The sequence below is a fragment of the Phalangium opilio genome, unplaced genomic scaffold (assembly GCF_054372755.1).
Source record: "Phalangium opilio isolate 3A_F unplaced genomic scaffold, DU_Popi_V2 ptg000089l_1, whole genome shotgun sequence".
Lineage (NCBI taxonomy): Eukaryota > Metazoa > Arthropoda > Arachnida > Opiliones > Phalangiidae > Phalangium > Phalangium opilio.
In genome coordinates this window covers 7,507,208-7,526,330 of record NW_028324194.1, presented here as the reverse complement: position 1 = coordinate 7,526,330, position 19,123 = coordinate 7,507,208, and the positions used below count along the sequence as shown (strand labels likewise).

Sequence of the window (19,123 nt, the reverse complement as noted above, 5' to 3'; positions counted from 1 at the left end):
CACCCTACACTCTTAGGAAAAATCGACCTCGAGACAACCAAGTTTGCACATTACCATCCAAAGCTGCACAATTAAAAAAAAAACGTGCCATATTTGCACCCTTTTGACCAAAGTTGCTCAAAGTGTGAAAATCTTTGCCAAGATTGCACGCTTCAGACCAAAGCTGCACAGATCACATGATGACCTTCCAAGTTTGAACAACTTTGGTCAAAATTGCACAGATATTATGATTTGTCATATTTGAACACTATCGGCCAATTGTGTACGTATCATAATGTCTGCCAAGTTTGCACGTTTCCGATCAAAGTAGCACAGATGATACCGTTAAATGCCACATTTGCACATACTTGGTCAAAATTGCACAGATATTATGATTTGTCATATTTGAACACTATCGGCCAATTGTGTACGTATCATAATGTCTGCCAAGTTTGCACGTTTCCGATCAAAGTAGCACAGATTATACAGTTAAATGCCACATTTTCACATACTTGTTCAAAATTGCACAGGTATTATGATTTGTCATATTTGAACACTATCGGCCAATTGTGTACGTATCATAATGTCTGCCAAGTTTGCACGTTTCCGATCAAAGTAGCACAGATTTTACCGTTAAATGCCACATTTGCACATACTTGATCAAAACGGCACAGTTTATACTACTTGCCATATTTACACACTCAAGGCCAATTCTGTTCTTATCACAAAACAAGCCAACTCTGCACTTTTTATCCCAAAGTTGCTCTGATCACGAATCATATACCAATTTTGAACATATTTGGCATATTTGCACACTTAAGACCAAATCTTTAGGTTCGCAAAGTCTGCACGTTTTTGAACAAAGTGGCACAGCTCATGTAATTACATTCCGAATTTGGACACACCTGACCAATGAGGGACAGATTATACAACTCGCTAATTCCCCAGAAATTCAAATTCATAGATAAAATAAGGATTAATAGATATTTTTTAACGTGCTTGACGTAAAAACCCAACATCTAACTTTTGAAAGCTTAGTTAACTTGTAATTGTTTCTTGTTATGCAGGTTTAAAGCCATTTTACATTTAAAACGTTATTGCGTAACTTAAGATCAAAAGTTCAACCTAAGAGAATGAAACTATTGTTATATTTGTTTTTACCTCTCCGAGTGACGTATGTCACGGAGAGGCTCTGTAACGATCGTGTGTGTGTGTCTGTGTGTTTGTGTGTGTGTGTGTCTGTGTGTTTGTGTGTGTGTCTGTTGTTATACCCACGTGACCGCGTTCGCAGTTTCCAAATCGGAGCAAACGTGTTCGCCATTTCTGAACTGCCTTCACAGTCACAGAAATGGCTCCTCTACTTGAGTTCTCACACCACCATCTTCTGGTATTTGTCCATTCCACACGGACACCAGTCTGTACATAGTGGCTTCTAATCACCACCATCTTCTGGTCTTTGTCCATTCCACACGGACACCAGTCTGTACATACTGACTTCTAATCACCACCATCTTCGGGTCTTCGTCCATTCCACTTGGACACCAGTCTGTACATACTGGCTTCTAATCTCCACCATCTTTTGGTCTTCGTCCATCTCACATGGACACCAGTCTGTACATACTGGCTTCTAATCACCACCATCTTTTGGTCTTCGTCCATCCCACATGGACACCAGTCTGTACATACTGGCTTCTAATCACCACCATCTTCTGGTCTTCGTCCATTCCACTTGGACACCAGTCTGTACACCTGGCTTCTACTCCCTCGTCATCGTTGGGTTTAAGACATTCGCGGCGATCAGCTAGGGTTACGAGAAACGTCTAGCCTCCCTAGGGTGGGTTGTCCACCAAAGGTTTTCGCAATTGCGGTTGTTCTTGCTTTTAGCTGTAGTTCGACACCCTTATATACTACCTATTTGAGTAAGGTAATGCAACCGGCGTATGCTTCATTTCAAACGCCAAAATTAGTCAAGTCTCTCAAGAATGTCTAATTGTTCTTTATCAACGCGATGTAACGCTCTATAAGGCGAACAACTAACGAAGAAAATATTTAATATTAATTATATTTATTTTAATATTTAAGATAATCTAGTTTCTCAACTCAAAATTAAAACGGAAAGAGTTAAAAAGCAGCCTATGTTTTAGTCTGTGTGTGTCCGTCCGTTAGTGCACCGCGTTAGCAGTTCGCTTTGTTTTGTGGAAAGAAATCCTACAAAACCTAAAATTTGGTTTTCTCATAATATATAATTAATATATGGAAATATTTTTCGTAATTTCGATGCCTTTAGTGGTTTTGTAGCTATAAAGCTCTGTTTCATTTTGATATCCCAAGAATATTTTTTATTATTATTATTTGAAATCGATGTTTATATATTACTTAAGCTATACTACATCTGTTTATAGCATAATTCTTTCTAAAGTGATTTCAAGAAGAACGCAACTATATTGGGCAAATGAACTTTTATTTGTCATTAGTCCTAGTGAACCAAAAAGTAAACGCTTGGGTTTGGTTTTCGTTTCTGTAATACAGAGACATTAACGGTTCAGAGTGAGCCGAAAGTTAAATACTCTTTTAAATAATTAGGCTTAGACTTTATAATCATTTTGGAAATCTGGGCCGCGTTCAGCAGAGCTCAGCGCTGTTAGCAGTGTCCTCCAGAACGGGATTTTGTTATTGAATTTTGACGTCACGGTGCTCAGCGCTGAGCCAGCGCGGTCTTCAAGGAAAATAGTCGGGTTTTTGGATAACGTGACGTAAAACGCGTAGTTCTCAGCTTGGCGAAAAAGCATGGAGGAATTAATACATATTTCGAGTTCAAAGAAGGTCTATTACGAGTTCAAAGATGGTCTATTTCGCGTTCAAAGATGGTCTATTTCGAGTTCAAAGATGGTCTATTTCGCGTTCAAAGATGGTCTATTTCGCGTTCAAAGATGGTCGATTACGCGTTCAAAGATGGTCGATTACGCGTTCAAAGATGGTCGATTACGCGTTCAAAGATGGTCTATTACGCGTTCAAAGATGGTCGATTACGCGTTCAAAGATGGTCTATTTCGAGTTCAAAGATGGTCTATTACGCGTTGAAAGATGGTCGATTACGCGTTCAAAGATGGTCGATTACGCGTTCAAAGATGGTCTATTACGCGTTCAAAGATGGTCGATTACGCGTTCAAAGATGGTCGATTACGCGTTCAAAGATGGTCGATTACGCGTTCAAAGATGGTCGATTACGCGTTCAAAAATGCTCGATTACGCGTTCAAAGATGGTCGATTACGCGTTCAAAGATGGTCGATTACGCGTTCAAAGATGGTCGATTACGCGTTCAAAGATGGTCGAATTTTCTTCCAAATTTGAACGATTAACTGTTCAGTGTTGGTTTGTTTTATTGCTCAGTTCTGGTCACATTGCTACCAACTTTGGACACGCGTAACTAATGCGCAAATTTGCACATACTAGAAATTGTGCAAACCTAGTCAAAAATCTGTGCTGTATCAGTGTCATCACTTTGCACATCAATTTGTGCAAGATTAAACATTATTTTCTAAGAGTGTAACGCTTAAGTGCGGTACACCAATTGAAATCATTATGAAGTTAAATCAAAGTACCCTACACTGCTATGTTTTTGTGGCGAAAAAGTGGTCAAATCTATATTTTACATCAAGTGATTCATGATACGGCGTTTGGAAAGATAGTTAAACACAATATCACTCGGCCAAACATGCTAAATTAGCATCACGTTTATGACTTTATCTGGATACTGGGCTAATAATACCAGTATCTTTTCCGCATTTTAATCTACGCTTACTGGACCAACATTATTGGACAGGTAACGAATCTACGCGTCCTCTGTAGTCTTTTTGTTGTCCTTTAGTGAGTAAAACATTAGTTATGGATGTAAAAAGAAAGTAAAGTAAATTTCCGCAGACCAAATTTTGGGGTGTTCCATTTTAGGCAAATGAAGACGTATTTTCTATTCGAGTTTTCTCAATAATTTTTATGCCTAACCTGGCGTTTAAGGTGTTTAATTTGAAGAGAAACATTAGGAGTTTTCAATGGAATTGTTTTCGTAAGCCTATGTTTTTCCTATTGGCCGTTAAAGCTTATTTCCCTAGATCCATGGGAGAACTTTCCCTTCATTTTGGAAAAAATAAATTATGCAAAATATGAGGTTGTCTAATAATGCTTGTATCTTCTCTGAATTTTATGACAGAGTCTTGGGGCCATAATTTATGGATAGAGGGGGTTTTCAATATTCAAAATGAGCTCTCAAAATATTCATTTGAAGCTCTGAAACTTAAGTTATGACCAGGGGCGTGCCAACCACGGGGGCAGCGGGGGCAAAGGCCCCCGCTCTGGTGACTGAGTCTAAATAGTAAAAAATTTCATTGAAAGTGAAATTTTCATTACCCAGTGTACTCTTGTTGTGAGAGGAAGTCAGTTTTTGGAAGTGATTAAGAAAATACAGGTCTTAATTATTAACATGTTCGTAGTATTCATAAATAAATTATTTGAAGTTCTTCAATTTTTACTCCGTGTAGTTATGTAATAACCAATGGAGTTTGCGCTGATGCCCAGATATTTAGTGTGATGCATGCGAATAGACATTGCACGTGATTCCATAAATATTGCAATCCTAAAGGGGATTGGTAAAAGTGACAGCTTTGATAGTTCAAAAATCGTCGCTCGAGGACGGTTTTGAAGTTCAGTATAAAGCTCGGGTTGTCGTATCTTTGTAGAAATGTAGAATCATTTTTAAACTAGTCCTGGAAATGAAGAATTTCGCATTGTTTGACAGTCTCGAGAATGTGTCGTTCCTGACTTCCATCATTTTTTCTTTACTCATACATGTATACATATAGCAACCACAGTTTTCTATACAGTATAGTGTTGCAATTCTTTCGCATATAACCGTGGCTAATCATAGAGCTGATTAACTGCCAGCTCCAAGAGAGAAAGGGTGTAACCGTGTAGCCGATAGCGCTTCAAATTATTGTAGCTATCAACTTTGGGAAAGAATAGGTAGGCTAAAGCAGAAGTCCATTAAATTAGCCTAGGCTAATTTAATGGACATATTTTCTTTGCGTTTTTACTATTTTCTACGATTTACGAAAAGAGAGAAATGTATGCTCAACTATATGGCACCTTATAGAATCGTGGCCACTGTATCCCACGAGTATTGAATTGGTCAGGCATTAAATCTCACGTTCATGCGGACCTCTTCGTAACTTTATAGCAGAAGTTGATGACTTGTAATCCTGGGAAGTCTTGGACTCTAACCATATCCGCAACCATCTCTGTTAGCCAACTTGTTATTAGGTCCGATCACCGCGCCACCTACGGCGCTTCTCTCATTTTGTGCTGGCAGGCTGATTTGCGCGCCAGCAGCGGGCAAGTAACGAAACTTTAAGGTGTTTCCTGTGGTTTGAGGTAACGAATGAGAAACGGTGACAAGAACAGCTGTTTTAATAGAGTATTCTAGAAATGTTTTTTAACAACTTTAATTCAGTTAAGATAACATGACATCACTCGACAACCGAGTTTTTCCGTTTGTTCGACAAAAGACATCGCGGGTGTGGCGGACGGCTTTTCAACGATTGGCGCTGAAGAAGTTTTGAACACGCCCCACAGTTTGAGAGCCACAGCCTCTCGGCGTGGGATTTTTTTTCAGTAGACTCGACCGTTTCCTAGTGGGGAGGAAACTTTCGACCCTCTTTTACGATTGCCATAGGCAATTTTGACTAGCAGGGATGGATACTATATAAAGCCTTAGTGTCCAATACTTCCCAGGATAAGAAGTCATCAACTTCTGTTTATAGTGCATGCGAGATACTGTATAGCCTTAGATATTTGATGAGTGCTGAACTACATTGAAGTACTGCAAAATAATTACCTCTCCGAGTGACGTATGTCACGTGAGAGGTATTACACCGGCCGTGTCTGTCTGTCTGTGTGTGTGTCTGTGTGTGTGTCTGTGTGTGTGTCTGTGTGTCTGTCAGACCCCACGTGACCGCGTTCGCAGTTTACAAATCGGAGCAATCAAATACCCGATTTCCGGAACGCGTTCGCGGTTCACGGAAATTTGGTCATTCATCTACCAACACCAGTCTTTACTAACTGGCTTCTAAGGACCACAATCTGCTAGTCTTTGTCCATCCCACATGGACACTAGTCTGTACGTGCTTGCTTCCAAGCACCACCAACTTCTGTTCTTCGTCAATTTCACCTTGACTGCAGCTTCTATGCACCACCATCTTCTGTTCTTCGTCAATTCCACATTGACACCAGGTTCAATGCACCACCATCTTCAGGTCTTTTGTCCATTCCACATGGACGCCAGTCAGTACATTCTGGCTTCTTTTCCTCCGTCATCGTTTGGTTTCAAGATATACGCGGCGATCGGCTAGGGTTACGAGAAACGTCTAGCCTCCCAATGGCAGGGCTTCCACCATCGGTTCACGCAAATGCGTTTTTATCTATTATTTGGTTTTAAGATATACGCGGCGATCGGCTAGGGTTACGAGAAACGTCTAGCCTCCCAATGGCAGGGCTTCCACCAAAGGTTCACGCGAATGCGTTTTTATCTATTATTATAATGGAATCGAAACGTATATATACCCCAAAATTTGAAAAAAGCGGGCAAGAGGGGTACCCTTCACTTTAAACGTCAATATTAGCAAAGTTTCGAAAGATAATAGGAACAACTTTATTTTAAACGATTGAACTATTTTTAAAGTTATTTACTGGCGATTAAAATAATTAAAAATAATTATATTTATTTAAATATTAAAGATAAACCCAAGTACCGAAGTCGTTAAATCATTGCCTCCTATATCTATCAAGGCCCGTGCATTGCGTTATATTTCGTACATTGTCTCTTATATCTTTTTAGGCCCGTGCATTGCGTTATATTTCCTACATTGCCTCCTGTATCTATCTAGGCCCGTGCATTGCGATATATTTTTGAGAACAACAACCAAAATGGGAAGCTCCTCTCAGAACCATAATAATAATCAACATGCTCATAAACGGTCCGTGAAAGATAAAAGGCTCAAGATCGGGTTTTCGCAACAAATCTTCAATGCTGTTAACATAATCTGGACGAAAAATGACCAGTTCTAACTTCAAGGAATTATAATAGCACAAATAAACTAGAATAAAAGAAGCCAGAGTCCACGATCCAAGCAAAATCCGTGTTGGAAGTCTCCGTCCCAAAATCGATAAATCAGCTAAAATCATTAAAGTTATTTTAACTGTGTCATTTGTCTCTCTAATGGATACAATGAATCGTTACTGCAGATCATAAATTTGCAATATTAGTTTATGGTAAAGCATTATTGAATAGTACTTAACAATTTAAAACCAGATGAAGTATGATTATCCACAGCGTCCGAAAAACATTTTTAAAGTTAATTTTGTGGTTTTTCAACCCAGAACTTCGATTAATGCAAAGATAGGTGAAGGATACCAGCACAATGGCCACTATGGTACAAAAATAAACGTCTGGGTCTAGTGTTAGAAGTTTCATGGGTTCACTCGTTGAAATATCTTTTCGGTGATATCCCTCAGTAGTTAAGACCCAGCCTGCTTGAGTCACGGGCAACGATGTGTCACAATAAATTTTTGTCGATCTCAAATAAAATAATCCCATATATGTACCGTAGATCTGAAACAGTTTTAAAAAATGTTTTAATAAAAAGTACAAAATCATTGTACCAAGTTTCAAAATGCAGGCCTGTCGTGTAAAATTTAAAAACAATGAATTAAATGGAGTTAGTCAAAGCGCGTGGTGAAAGTGAGTTTTCAACCAAATCGTTACAATCGCCAACCAATTAGTTTTTTGCGAAAACATTCGCAGAAGCTACCCCTGGATGGGACAGAGCCAATCGGTGTGAACTCAAAGGAGTAATGTGGTTTGACTATTTCGCGGAATTTTCTTTTTCTATATTAACGCAAAATTCCTACCTATTTCATTAGAACAAGGTTTTCTTAAGAACTTTAGTATTATGGTCTTATGAATTGCAACTTATTTTACTTCTCCGAGTGACGATGACGTCACGGAGAGTTATTAAATTGGACGTGTCTGTCTGTGTGCCTGTTTGCCACCTCGTTCGCAGTTGGCAAATCGGAACAAACGTCTTCGCAATTTCCGGACCGCGTTCGCAATTCCGAAAATTGTATATCATTACGTTTTCTATCTCACTTCAGCGCTACTCATATGTTCATCGCCTAGCTATCTATGCCCGTTCTTTCAACCAGTTCTTATAACCTATACACACACGAAGCTGTTCCTATTGGCTTCTAACAACAACACCATGCACTAGTCTTCCCTTTATACCACAAACACACCAATCTGAAATATTGGTTTCTACTTTCATCATCATCATTAGAGAGGTTTATTTTGGTTTCCCAACTTGTTTGTTATTACATTATTTCATACACATTTTATAATAAATTATGCTAAGATCTATTATACGTACACCACGAGCAATAGCTTGAGGAATCACTTCTCTAACGGGAAAATGTTTGTTCATTCTTCGGTAGTAATTCAATACATCCTCAAAACTTAGAAATTTCCACCTTTTGAATTTGAAGAAAGTTTGGGGGTTTTCAAATTACGCAACACCAAGGCACGCAACGTGTGTGCGAACAAAACATTCTCGATCGGAAACTTGGTCGAACATTTCTCGATTATTTCATTGGAGAACTCTCTATTGTTTGCACATTCGTACGCTGCACATGCGTGACACAATTTAATATAAAACCTTACGTGACATTTTTCGTATGCGTCAGCAAAATTGTAAATATCAAAGTTATATCATTGGCGAATGGGTTGTAGGCATGATTTTCCATAAATTGTTTCGGTCCATGAATCTGCGTATTGTATTTCATCACGCACTTTTGCAAATTTGATCTATTTTCACAATTACCTCTTGCACGCCGAACCTTACGCAGGTATTATTAGCCGCCGCGAGTGTTCCGCACATTTCCTTTTGTTACACTCAACTTCATTAAAGAATAATCGTTAAATATAGCAAGAATACTTGTTCCCAATGTCAAAGCATGCGCAGTGTTAAGGAGTTGAATGGTTTGATTACATCTCCGATAAGGGGAAAGAGTCTTTGGTTTTTGAGCTTTATCGACAGCGACTGCGCAATTGGGAACAGCGCTTGCTGGAACTTTTGAAAATGTTTGTGTTATATTGGCATATATTATTTTGAAAAAGTTGTCCTATATCTATATCTTTTCTCCACTGACAATAACGCGTGTAAAGAATGGAAGATGGGTTTTAATTTATTATATCAACGCTTCTATTTAAGTTATTTTGTCTTGTTCTATTTGGAAATTCATCAAAAAGCACTTAAGAAAAGAAAGCTTTGTTACGTTTCTACGATTACTTTCACAGTATACTATTCAAGAACATCGCTATTATGATAAAACATTAGTATCCGATACAAACCCACGAAATGGAATTTAGAAACGTGAGTGCTTTTTGGAGAACTGCTGTAAGTAAGTGTAAGTATGTTTGTAGACATTATTAACTGGTCATTTACACTAAGCGCAATTTTTTGACAAACTTGATGCAATTAACCAGCAGTACCTGTTGCTTTTCTTCAGTATTTCTCTTTTTCTTTACTACGTCTTGCTCAAGTCAAGTGTCTTTGCTTAAAACTAAGACCTGAAGATTTCACGGATTCATTTTGGCTCCTCTTTCACGTCAAAACGCAGTCAACTATGACTTTAAAAGAGAACGTATCCGGATTCTAAATACCTTGATTAGTATGGATTACCCACTCTATATTCGTTCAATTTTAGCATCAAAACACTAAATAATAGACACCATTTTTACCTCTCCGAGTGATGTATGTCACGGCGAGGTTCTAATTTCGACGTGTCTCTCTGTGTGTCTGTCTGTTGTTATTGACTTACACCCCAGGGGACCGCGTTCGCAGTTTTCAAATCGGAGCAAACGTTTTCCCAAATTCCGGACCGCATTTACAGTTCCCGGAAATTTGGAAAATTGTATTCCACTTACAATAGCTATTATCCATTCTTCTGGTCTTTGTTTTTGTCCATCCCTCATGGACACCAGTCTGTACACCTGGCTTCTAACACCACCATCTTCTGGTCTTTGATTTTGTCCATCCCACATGGACACCAGTCTGTACACCTGGTTTCTACTCCATCATCATCCTTAAGGTTAAGACATACGCGGCGATCGGCCAGGGTTACGAGAAACTTCCGGCCTCCCAATGGTGGGGCTTCCACCAAAGGTTCACGCAATTGCGCTGTTCTTATTGTCCATCGTCTTTCAAGAATGTTTAATTGTTCTTTTTTAAAACGATGTAACGTTCAATAAGGCGAATAACTAACGATGAAAATATTAAATATTAATTATATTTATTTTAATATTTAAGATAATCTTGTTTCTCAATTGAAAATTAATACGGAAAGAGTTAAAAGCAGTCTATGTTTTTGTCTGTGTGTGTCCGTCCGTTTTACACTAGTGCGCTGCGTTAGAAGTTCGTTTTGTTTTGATGTGTAAAGAAATCTTACAGAACCATAATATTCCCTTTATCCATAATATATAGTGAATATGTGGAAATATTTTTCGTAATTATGATGCATTTAATACTTTTGTAGCTTTAAAGCTCTAGGTAAATAACTTTGTAGTAGTAGACCTCTTGACTCGGAGAGGTAATATTTTGGTTTTCCCAACTTGTTTAACTTCGATTTTAACGCAAAGCTGCGGGAACCAATTCGGGCGAGGCGTCACTTGTTTTAAAGAGGTGCGCGAAGGATATATATCGTAATATCACGAAACTTTCTCGTTATAAGATCGAATTATTATGGAGATTTTGATCATTACTCGCAGTGTTCTGTATATTTAAAGTTTTAAACTGCAACACGCGAGATCTGTTATCATATTTTGCAATATAAAACGATATCATCTCCGAATTTGCAATTTAACAATCTGTTTCTAAGAAACACATTTGAATTTCACCAAAACCTTCCCGCTATACCGATTTATTGTGGAAATTTTCGATATTACTCGTGAAGTTCTCTATTTTAAAATCCTCCCCTCGCTTTTAAAATGTAAAATGTAAGATATTTATTTCGCTCAATTAGGTACATGTTATAGCTCATATAAACAGTCGCAACAAATTGGAATATTGTTAAAGATGTTAACGGCGAAAACTTCAAGTTCAGCTGAGCATCGCACCATGAGGTGAATTCTATAACTGTTTGGTATACTTAATCCTCAGCAATCAACTCACAAACCTTGATTGTCTGGACGTGGGACAAAATCCACAAGCGCCTTGGCAAATAGTTAAGCGCTAATAGAGTAATGATAAGGGATCTAATTATCGCCAATGTGACTCGGTATAATAACCTCGCTTCAAATGTTGGGGATGATGTTGAGAAGAATCATGTTACAATTACCCCGCTTTGCCGTACACTTCTTATATACATTTTTTCGCTAATTATTCGCCTAACATCGTTTTAGAAAAGACCAATTGAGTATTTTTGAGAGACTTGACTAATATTGTCGTTTTTTGAAATGAAGCGTATTCGTGACGTTTCGCCTTCTAAAATCGGAAAATAGGATTAGAATCACAGGTATGAATAAGAACCGCGCAATTTGCGTGAACCTCTGACGGAAGCCCTGCCATTATGAGGATAGACGTTTCTTGTAACCTTAACCGATAGCCGCTCGCATCTTATCCCTTAACGATGATAATGGAGTAGAAGACAATAAGTGCAGATAGGTGTCTATGTGGTTTAGGTGAAAAAATAGGTGAGTGGTGCTGTTGGAAGCCAATAATTTCGGGTTCGAGTCTCAGTGGGATAGACAGTAATTATTGGGTGAAATAATTGCGGCTAGCTACCAGATGAAGCCTGAAGGTATAATAGCTAGATAATGAGTGGCTCTTAAGTGATATATATATCTCGTACAATTTTCCGAATTTCTGTGAACTGCGAACGCGAACCTAAAATTGCGAACACGTTTGCTCCGACACACAGACACGTCATCGTCACTAGGATAGGTAAAAAGGGGTTTACGGAATATTTTCATAACAAACCCCAGACACAGTATAAAGAATTGCTCATAGCAAGAAAACCTCTTTAGTTTGACCAAGAAGTGATATCTAGTTTATTAGGGAGAAGCAATAAGATGCCTAAGTTTTCGCGCGCCATAGTCCCAGTCCCTCTTTCAAAATACAAGGGAGGACGTAAAAGGAGGCCGGGCTATTTCGCCTCTCCTCAGTCGGAAAATACGTAATATTCGTCATTCGCGTCGCGCTGACGTGAGTTTTCAAGAACCAATGAGATGCTGGTTGTAATTTAGAGGCGGCGGGGATTAACTCCGGACCTACTATACGTTTGGACTGGATAAAGCTGGAAATGTGGCGAATTTATCCCTTCTCCCTGATAAACTAGATATCAATTCTTGGTTTTAACTCAAAAGTCAGTTTACAATCAGAGCCCATTCCAACTTGGCAGACGAAGGGGCAGACGACGTTTATTTGATCCGGATATACATACAACGCCATAACGAAAATAAGACCCGCCTCTTCTATAATACCCCTACGTCACGGGTAAGGGGGTCGTGGACTTGGACGCGCACCCGAATAACCCTATTACCCATTCCGTCTTAAAAAAATAAATCTATCCCTGTCTCTACAAAGCAATAACAGTTTTCATATTTTACGCAATGCAAAAGACTTAATAGAGTGCTACCACGAACTTTGTAGTGACGTCACATGCTCTTATCTCTTACCTTATTTTCAGGCGACCATATTGGCAGTCGCGAGACGTCGTCAGCTTGGGCAATACAAATTCGGGACCCAATATTGACGTCACAGTTTTTCCCCCCTAGCTTCGTGGTAGCACACTATATTTTATTGTATATCATGGTGAACAGTTCTTATACATAAAAAGCCAAAGTTTACAACTTCCCTTGAGAATTTTTGGATCTTGTTTTTAATTTTCTAAATTAAATTTTTTAACTATTTAATATTTGAAGCAACAAACGCGATGTTCTTGGTATTTTAAAATGGTTAACCTCGAGTTTTTATTATACGCATTTATTTCAACTATCATTATTATCAGTGGTTCTTGAGAAGCGTATATTACACACTAAGGTTACCCCCCATTTCACCCAATTTAAAACACCCAATTCCCATTTACCCAAACGGGCCAAACCTCATTTAACCCAATTTCCAGTTCTCCTATCCCAATTAACCCAATATTGCATACCCAAAAAGACTCAAATAGAGTAGAATTTTATGGTTTTATTTATTATTTTTTTCATTCCTTAAGGGATACACTTACTTGATATGAAGTGTATAACCGCTCAGAGAGGAAGAGAAATCCTCCTAACCAAAACAATGTTTTGGAAAAGGCATATTATTTGAAAAGTCAATGAAGCTAAACATCAATATTTTGAAAAAGGTGTAACATTGCTAAATGATTTAAAAAATATTACTAACCTAACTGAACCTAACCTAACATAACAGTAATGTTTTGGAAAAGGCATATTATTTGAGAAGTAAATGAAGCTAAACGTCAATAATTTGGAAAAGGCGTACATAATTTAATGATATATAAAACATAACAAACCTAACCTAACCAAACCAAACCTAACTAAACCTAACCTAACCAAACCTAACCAAACTTAGCCTAACCTAACCTAACCTAACCAAACCTAACTAAACCAAACCTAACTAAACCAAACCTAACCTAACCGAACGTAACCTAACCTAACCTAACTTAACCTAACAAAACCTAACCGAACCTGACCTGACCTAACCTAACCTAACCTAACCTGACCTAACCAAACCTAACCTAACCTATCCTAACCTAAGTCAATGAACCTAAACATCAATATTTTGGAAAAGGCGTACCATAGTTAAATGATTTATAAAATATTACTAACCTAACTTAACCAAACCTAACCTACCTAACCCAAACCTAACCTACCTAACCCAAACCTAACCTACCTAACCCAAACCTAACCTACCTAACCCAAACCTAACCTACCTAACCCAAACCTAACCTACCTAACCCTAACTCAGAATTACAGGGCATATTTTCCTTTCGAAGTTTTCAGCCATTCGACTTCCATATTTGGTTTCGTTTCTGTAATGCAGAGACATTAACGGTTCAGAGTGAACCGAAAGTTAATTACAGTATTAAGTAATCAGGCTACAGGCTTAGATTTTATAATCATGGTGGAAGTCTGGGCCGCGTTAAGCAGAGCTCAGCGCTGTTAGCAGTGTCCTACAGAACGGGATTTTGGTTTTGAATTTTGACGTCACGGTGCTCAGCGCTGAGCCAGCGCGGTCACCAAAGAAATTAGTCGGGTTTTTGGATAACGTGTCGTAAAACGCGTAGTTCTCAGCTTGGCGAAAATACAAATAGCTCTTGCTGATTCTGATGGGACTATAGCTATTTATTTGACTTGAAACCAGTTGATCACGCGAGAATTTTAAGAGATATGTTAGTTTCTATGTTTAATTATAAAAGTTGTTCTTATCTATCTCCATAAATATGTTATCATACAATTTTTGTTAAGCCTTTGTACCTTGCACGCTTTACTGCGCTAGCTTCATTTTTAAAACACCGATGACCGGAGAAAAGCTATGACGACAGATCTCACCGGTAAACGTTTTCCAAAATCCGCTGTCTTTTTTGGTGAGCTCTGCTGAACGCAGCCCAGATCAGTGAAAGGTCTGATCGTAATCGGATTATAGCTTCGTGTTTTCATGATTTTAATGGTGCACGTTTACTTTCAGTGTGTGTAGCCACAAATAAGCTTTGGTGTTATGTAACGTTAATCGTCATGTTGACAAAGTAAGAAAATCGTTGAGGTGAAACGAGAGGATAGTGTTTACATGGCAACCCTGTTGTGAATATGGCTTTGAACATAGAGGGTATACAGTTGAGGAGTAGAAAATTTGGCCTTTAAAAACACGTAAAGGTAATATCCCTCCAAAGTTTTATCTCTTCATTTCCCGTTTTTCCCCCATCGGATGATTTTAATGTGTACAAGTATATCCTTATTGGATGTAAAATGTCGTCTGATTTACAGTATATTTGCTATGCTTTGTATACTGCTTTAATATTTCATAAATTTTAACTTCAGTATTTGTTCATAAAAAAAAAAAGAAACATTTCCATATCTGGGTAAATAAGTTTGTAAGTAGTCCTTCTCTTGACTCGGAGAGGTAATATTTTGGTTTTCCCAACTTGTTTAATGGAAAATACGAATTAATAAAACGGGTATGTTATTCGTGCCAAATTCCTGTGTTATCGCCTTTTGGGGCAAACGGGAATTGGGAGAAATGCATTTGGGTGAATCAGGAATATATGATTTTTGTTAAATTCTTCTGATTGGGACAAATGAGATTGGGTGATGTGGGAGGACACCCACACTAATAAAACAAGGGGGACTAAAGCGCTATGTAAACTCGTAATGTAGTTTTTCACTAGTTAATTGGAATTTCAGATTTCTTCAAATGCCAAGATTAATTTAAGTCGTGCCGTTTGGTATCTTCCCATATAGCGCAGAATTCCAATTAGACCGAATCCCGCCAATGTATTTAATGAATTTAACCCACGGTCCGTGGGTTTGGTATTTACAATTCAAACGACGCTATTTGTCGAATTTATGCGACCCCAAAAATGCCACGTAGTTAAATTTCTATTAACGTCGTTTTTTAATGAAAGCGTTTTAAATACATTTTTACTGCCTTGGAAGCAATGCAACGCCTTTTCCAAAATATTGATGTTAGGTTAGGAGGACGTCTCTTCCTATTTGGAGCGGTTATACACTTCAAATATATTAAAACGGCTGGCTTAAAATATTTTCATGATGAATATAACATACAAAAATAAATCAATATTAGCAATTGGTTTTATTATGTCACATTTTGCTGGTTTATTACTATTTTGTTCCTACAATCCTTAGTTTTAAAATAACAATTTAGAAAATGTTTCGATCTAGTGTTCATTTCAAGAAGGCCTTAAATTGTTTTAAATAAATTTAATTTTTGCGTTCCTGGGATGTTATTTATTTAAATTCAATCGGGAAAAATCCGAAGTGCGGGTTTTTCGGTGCAATGGGAATGTCCCATTGGACCGAATCGTAAATCCACCAAAGTGCGGGTTTTTTGGTCGAATGGGATTGGGTTCGGTTGGTTGGGATTCGGCGCAATGCTACTGAAGCGTAAAGTTTTAACCACCTCATTAAACATGTCTAATTCTTAGTTGGTATAAATACAGAAAAATGCAAACATTTTGATTTTTACGTTATAAAACGTTAGATATAGCTAAGTGAATTATAATATTGTAACAATCAAGACAAAACCTTTATTTTCATTGTTATCATAAAGTCAATGCCAAGCAACTACACATTAATAATGAAGTAAGTACGTTGCCGAGTTTAAGTGAAAAGGAAAACGGTGTCGAAGAGATCACAGTCCCAAGAAATAGCGAATTTGTTTTCGTGCATTTCCCATTAAAAACGATGTGAAGTTTGTAAAATCCATTCCACCAGAAATCCAAAAACTGACAATACGATTCCGTAAAGGTAAACATTGAACATCGGTGACAGAAATCTGAGGCTCAATCCTCTCGGGTCTTGTACATACTCTTTTTCCGTATGAAGAACTTGTCGGTGGTCAAAAAAAACCTTTCTCTTTCCTAGTTCCGTTTGTCCAGTTTCCATTACTCGTGCAACGCTGTCAACAAGTAAATGCTTATTAATAAAACTACGTGTAAAATTAGAAACAGTTGAAGTGAGGCTAGATTCACAGTAGGCGGGTTTTGGTTGAGCAACCTGGTAAGGTGTCTCGCACGCCAGTGTCGACATTCATGAGACTCGAGCCAAAACTTTGTTTGAACGAGTCCAGGTGATCGATGTGAACTCTCGAGTCTGGCATCGTTACTTCTAGTGCAAGAATTTGGGCTGTTGATAAGCGAATGGTCTGCTCTGCTTAAGTCTCTATGTTTTCATGTAGTTCTTTACATGAACGAAAGATAGAGCTTGAACTTACATGTATTTCATATTTTCAACGACCTTCACCGGCAACTTATAGCTAAATAGTATGTGCGAAGTAACTGCGTTGTAATCGATTTCTCCAACGTGTAACAACATTTTTTGTTTAACATAAAATGGAGCACGCTTCTGGAGTACCAAATTAATTTGGTCCCTTGGGTAAAATATGACAAACTTTCCTTTGTTCGTAAATTTCTGTTTTATCGATCTGTCAACGTAATGTCCGTTTAAAGCCATTCTCTTTCGAAGCTTAATGTATGTTGAATCCGTCGAATTCTGAAATCAATGAACGAAACAAATGTGCGAAAGAAATTTCTCGTAAAGTTTTGTATCGTTACTTTTAAAGATCAACATACCATCAACATGTTCATAAACGTTCCGTGAAAGATACAAGGCTCAAGATCGGGTTTTCGCAGCAAATCTTCAATGCTGTTAACATAATCTGAACGAAAAATGACCAGTTCTAACATCAAGGAATTATAATAGCACAAAAAAACTAGAACAAAAGTAGCCAGAGTCCACGATCCAAGCAAAATCCGTATAGGAAGTCTCCGTCCCAAAATCGATAAATCAGCTAAAATCATTAAAGTTATTTTAACTGTGTTATTTGTCTCTCTTATGGATACGTTGAATCGCTACTGCAGATCATAAATTTTCAATATAATATTATGATAGTACTAAACCGCTTCTTGGTAAAACATTATTGAATAGTACTTAACAATTTAAAACCAGATGAAGTATGATTACCCACACCGTCCGAAAAGCATTTTTAAAACTGACTTTTTGGTTTTTCAACCCAGAACTTCGATTAATGCAAAGATAGGTGAATGATACCAGCGCAATGGCCACTATGGTACAAAAGTAAACGTCTGGGTCTAGGGTTAGAAGTTTCATGGGTTCACTCGTTGAAATATCTTTTCGGTGATATCCCTCAGTAGTTAAGACCCAGCCTGCTTGAGTCACGGGCAACGATCTCTCATAATACTTGTTTGCGGATCTCAAAGAAAATAATCCCATATATGTACCGTATATCTGCAATGGTTTTAAAGAATATTTTATACTAAAGTACAAAGTCATTGTACCAAGCTTCAAAATGCAGGCCTGCCGTATGAAATATAAAACCAATGAATTAAATGGAGTTAGTGAAAGCACGTGGTGAAAGTGTGTTTTCAAACAAATCGTTACTTTCGCCAACCAATTTGTTATTTGCCAAACCATTCGCAGAAGCTACCCCTGGATGGGACAGAGCCAATTGGCTTCTAACAACACCACCATCTGGACTTCCATCAATCCCACTTAAACACCAATCTGCAACATTGGTTTCTACTCCATCATCATCGTTAGAGAGGTTTATTTTGGTTTCCCAACTTGTTTGTTTTTTACGTTATTCCATACACATTTTATAATAAATTATGCTAAGATCTATTATACGTACACCACGAATAATCGCTTGAGGAATGACTTCTTTAAAGGGAAAATGTTTGTCCATTCTTCGGAAGTAATTAAATACCTCCTCAAAACTTAGAAATTTCCACCTTTTGAAATTGAAGAAAGTTTGAAGGTTTTCAAAATTACGTGTGTGCAAACAATACATTCTCGATCGGAAACTTGGTCGAACATTTCTCGATTATTTCATTGGAGAATTCTCTATTACTTGCACATTCGTACGCTGCACATGCGTGACACAATTTAATATAAAACCTTACGTGACATTTTTCGTATGCGTCAGCAAAATTGTAAATATCAAAGTTATATCATTGGCGTATGGGTTGTAGGCATGATTTTCCATAAATTGTTTCGGTCCATGAATCTGCGTATTGTATTTCATCACGCACTTTTGCAAATTTGATCTATTTTCACAATTACCTCTTGCACGCCGAACCTTACGCAGGTATTATTAGCCGCCGCGAGTGTTCCGCACATTTCCTTTTGTTACACTCAACTTCATTAAAGAATAATCGTTAAATATAGCAAGAATACTTGTTCCCAATGTCAAAGCATGCGCAGTGTTAAGGAGTTGAATGGTTTGATTACATCTCCGATAAGGGGAAAGAGTCTTTGGTTTTTGAGCTTTATCGATAGCG

At 37.8% G+C, this 19,123-nt stretch overlaps 1 protein-coding gene across 1 annotated transcript; it reads right to left on the bottom strand.

The window, feature by feature from the left end:
* Positions 1-16,423: 16,423 nt before the first annotated feature.
* On the bottom strand, positions 16,424-18,056 carry LOC149647332 (uncharacterized). The gene is made up of 4 exons (XM_089849636.1): positions 17,759-18,056; positions 17,396-17,613; positions 17,038-17,315; positions 16,424-16,722 (listed from the first exon to the last, which is right to left on the bottom strand). Exons 1-4 carry the CDS (start codon positions 18,054-18,056, stop codon positions 16,500-16,502), a joined length of 1,017 nt encoding a protein of 338 aa, XP_089705762.1. The 3' UTR covers positions 16,424-16,499.
* Positions 18,057-19,123: the final 1,067 nt, after the last annotated feature.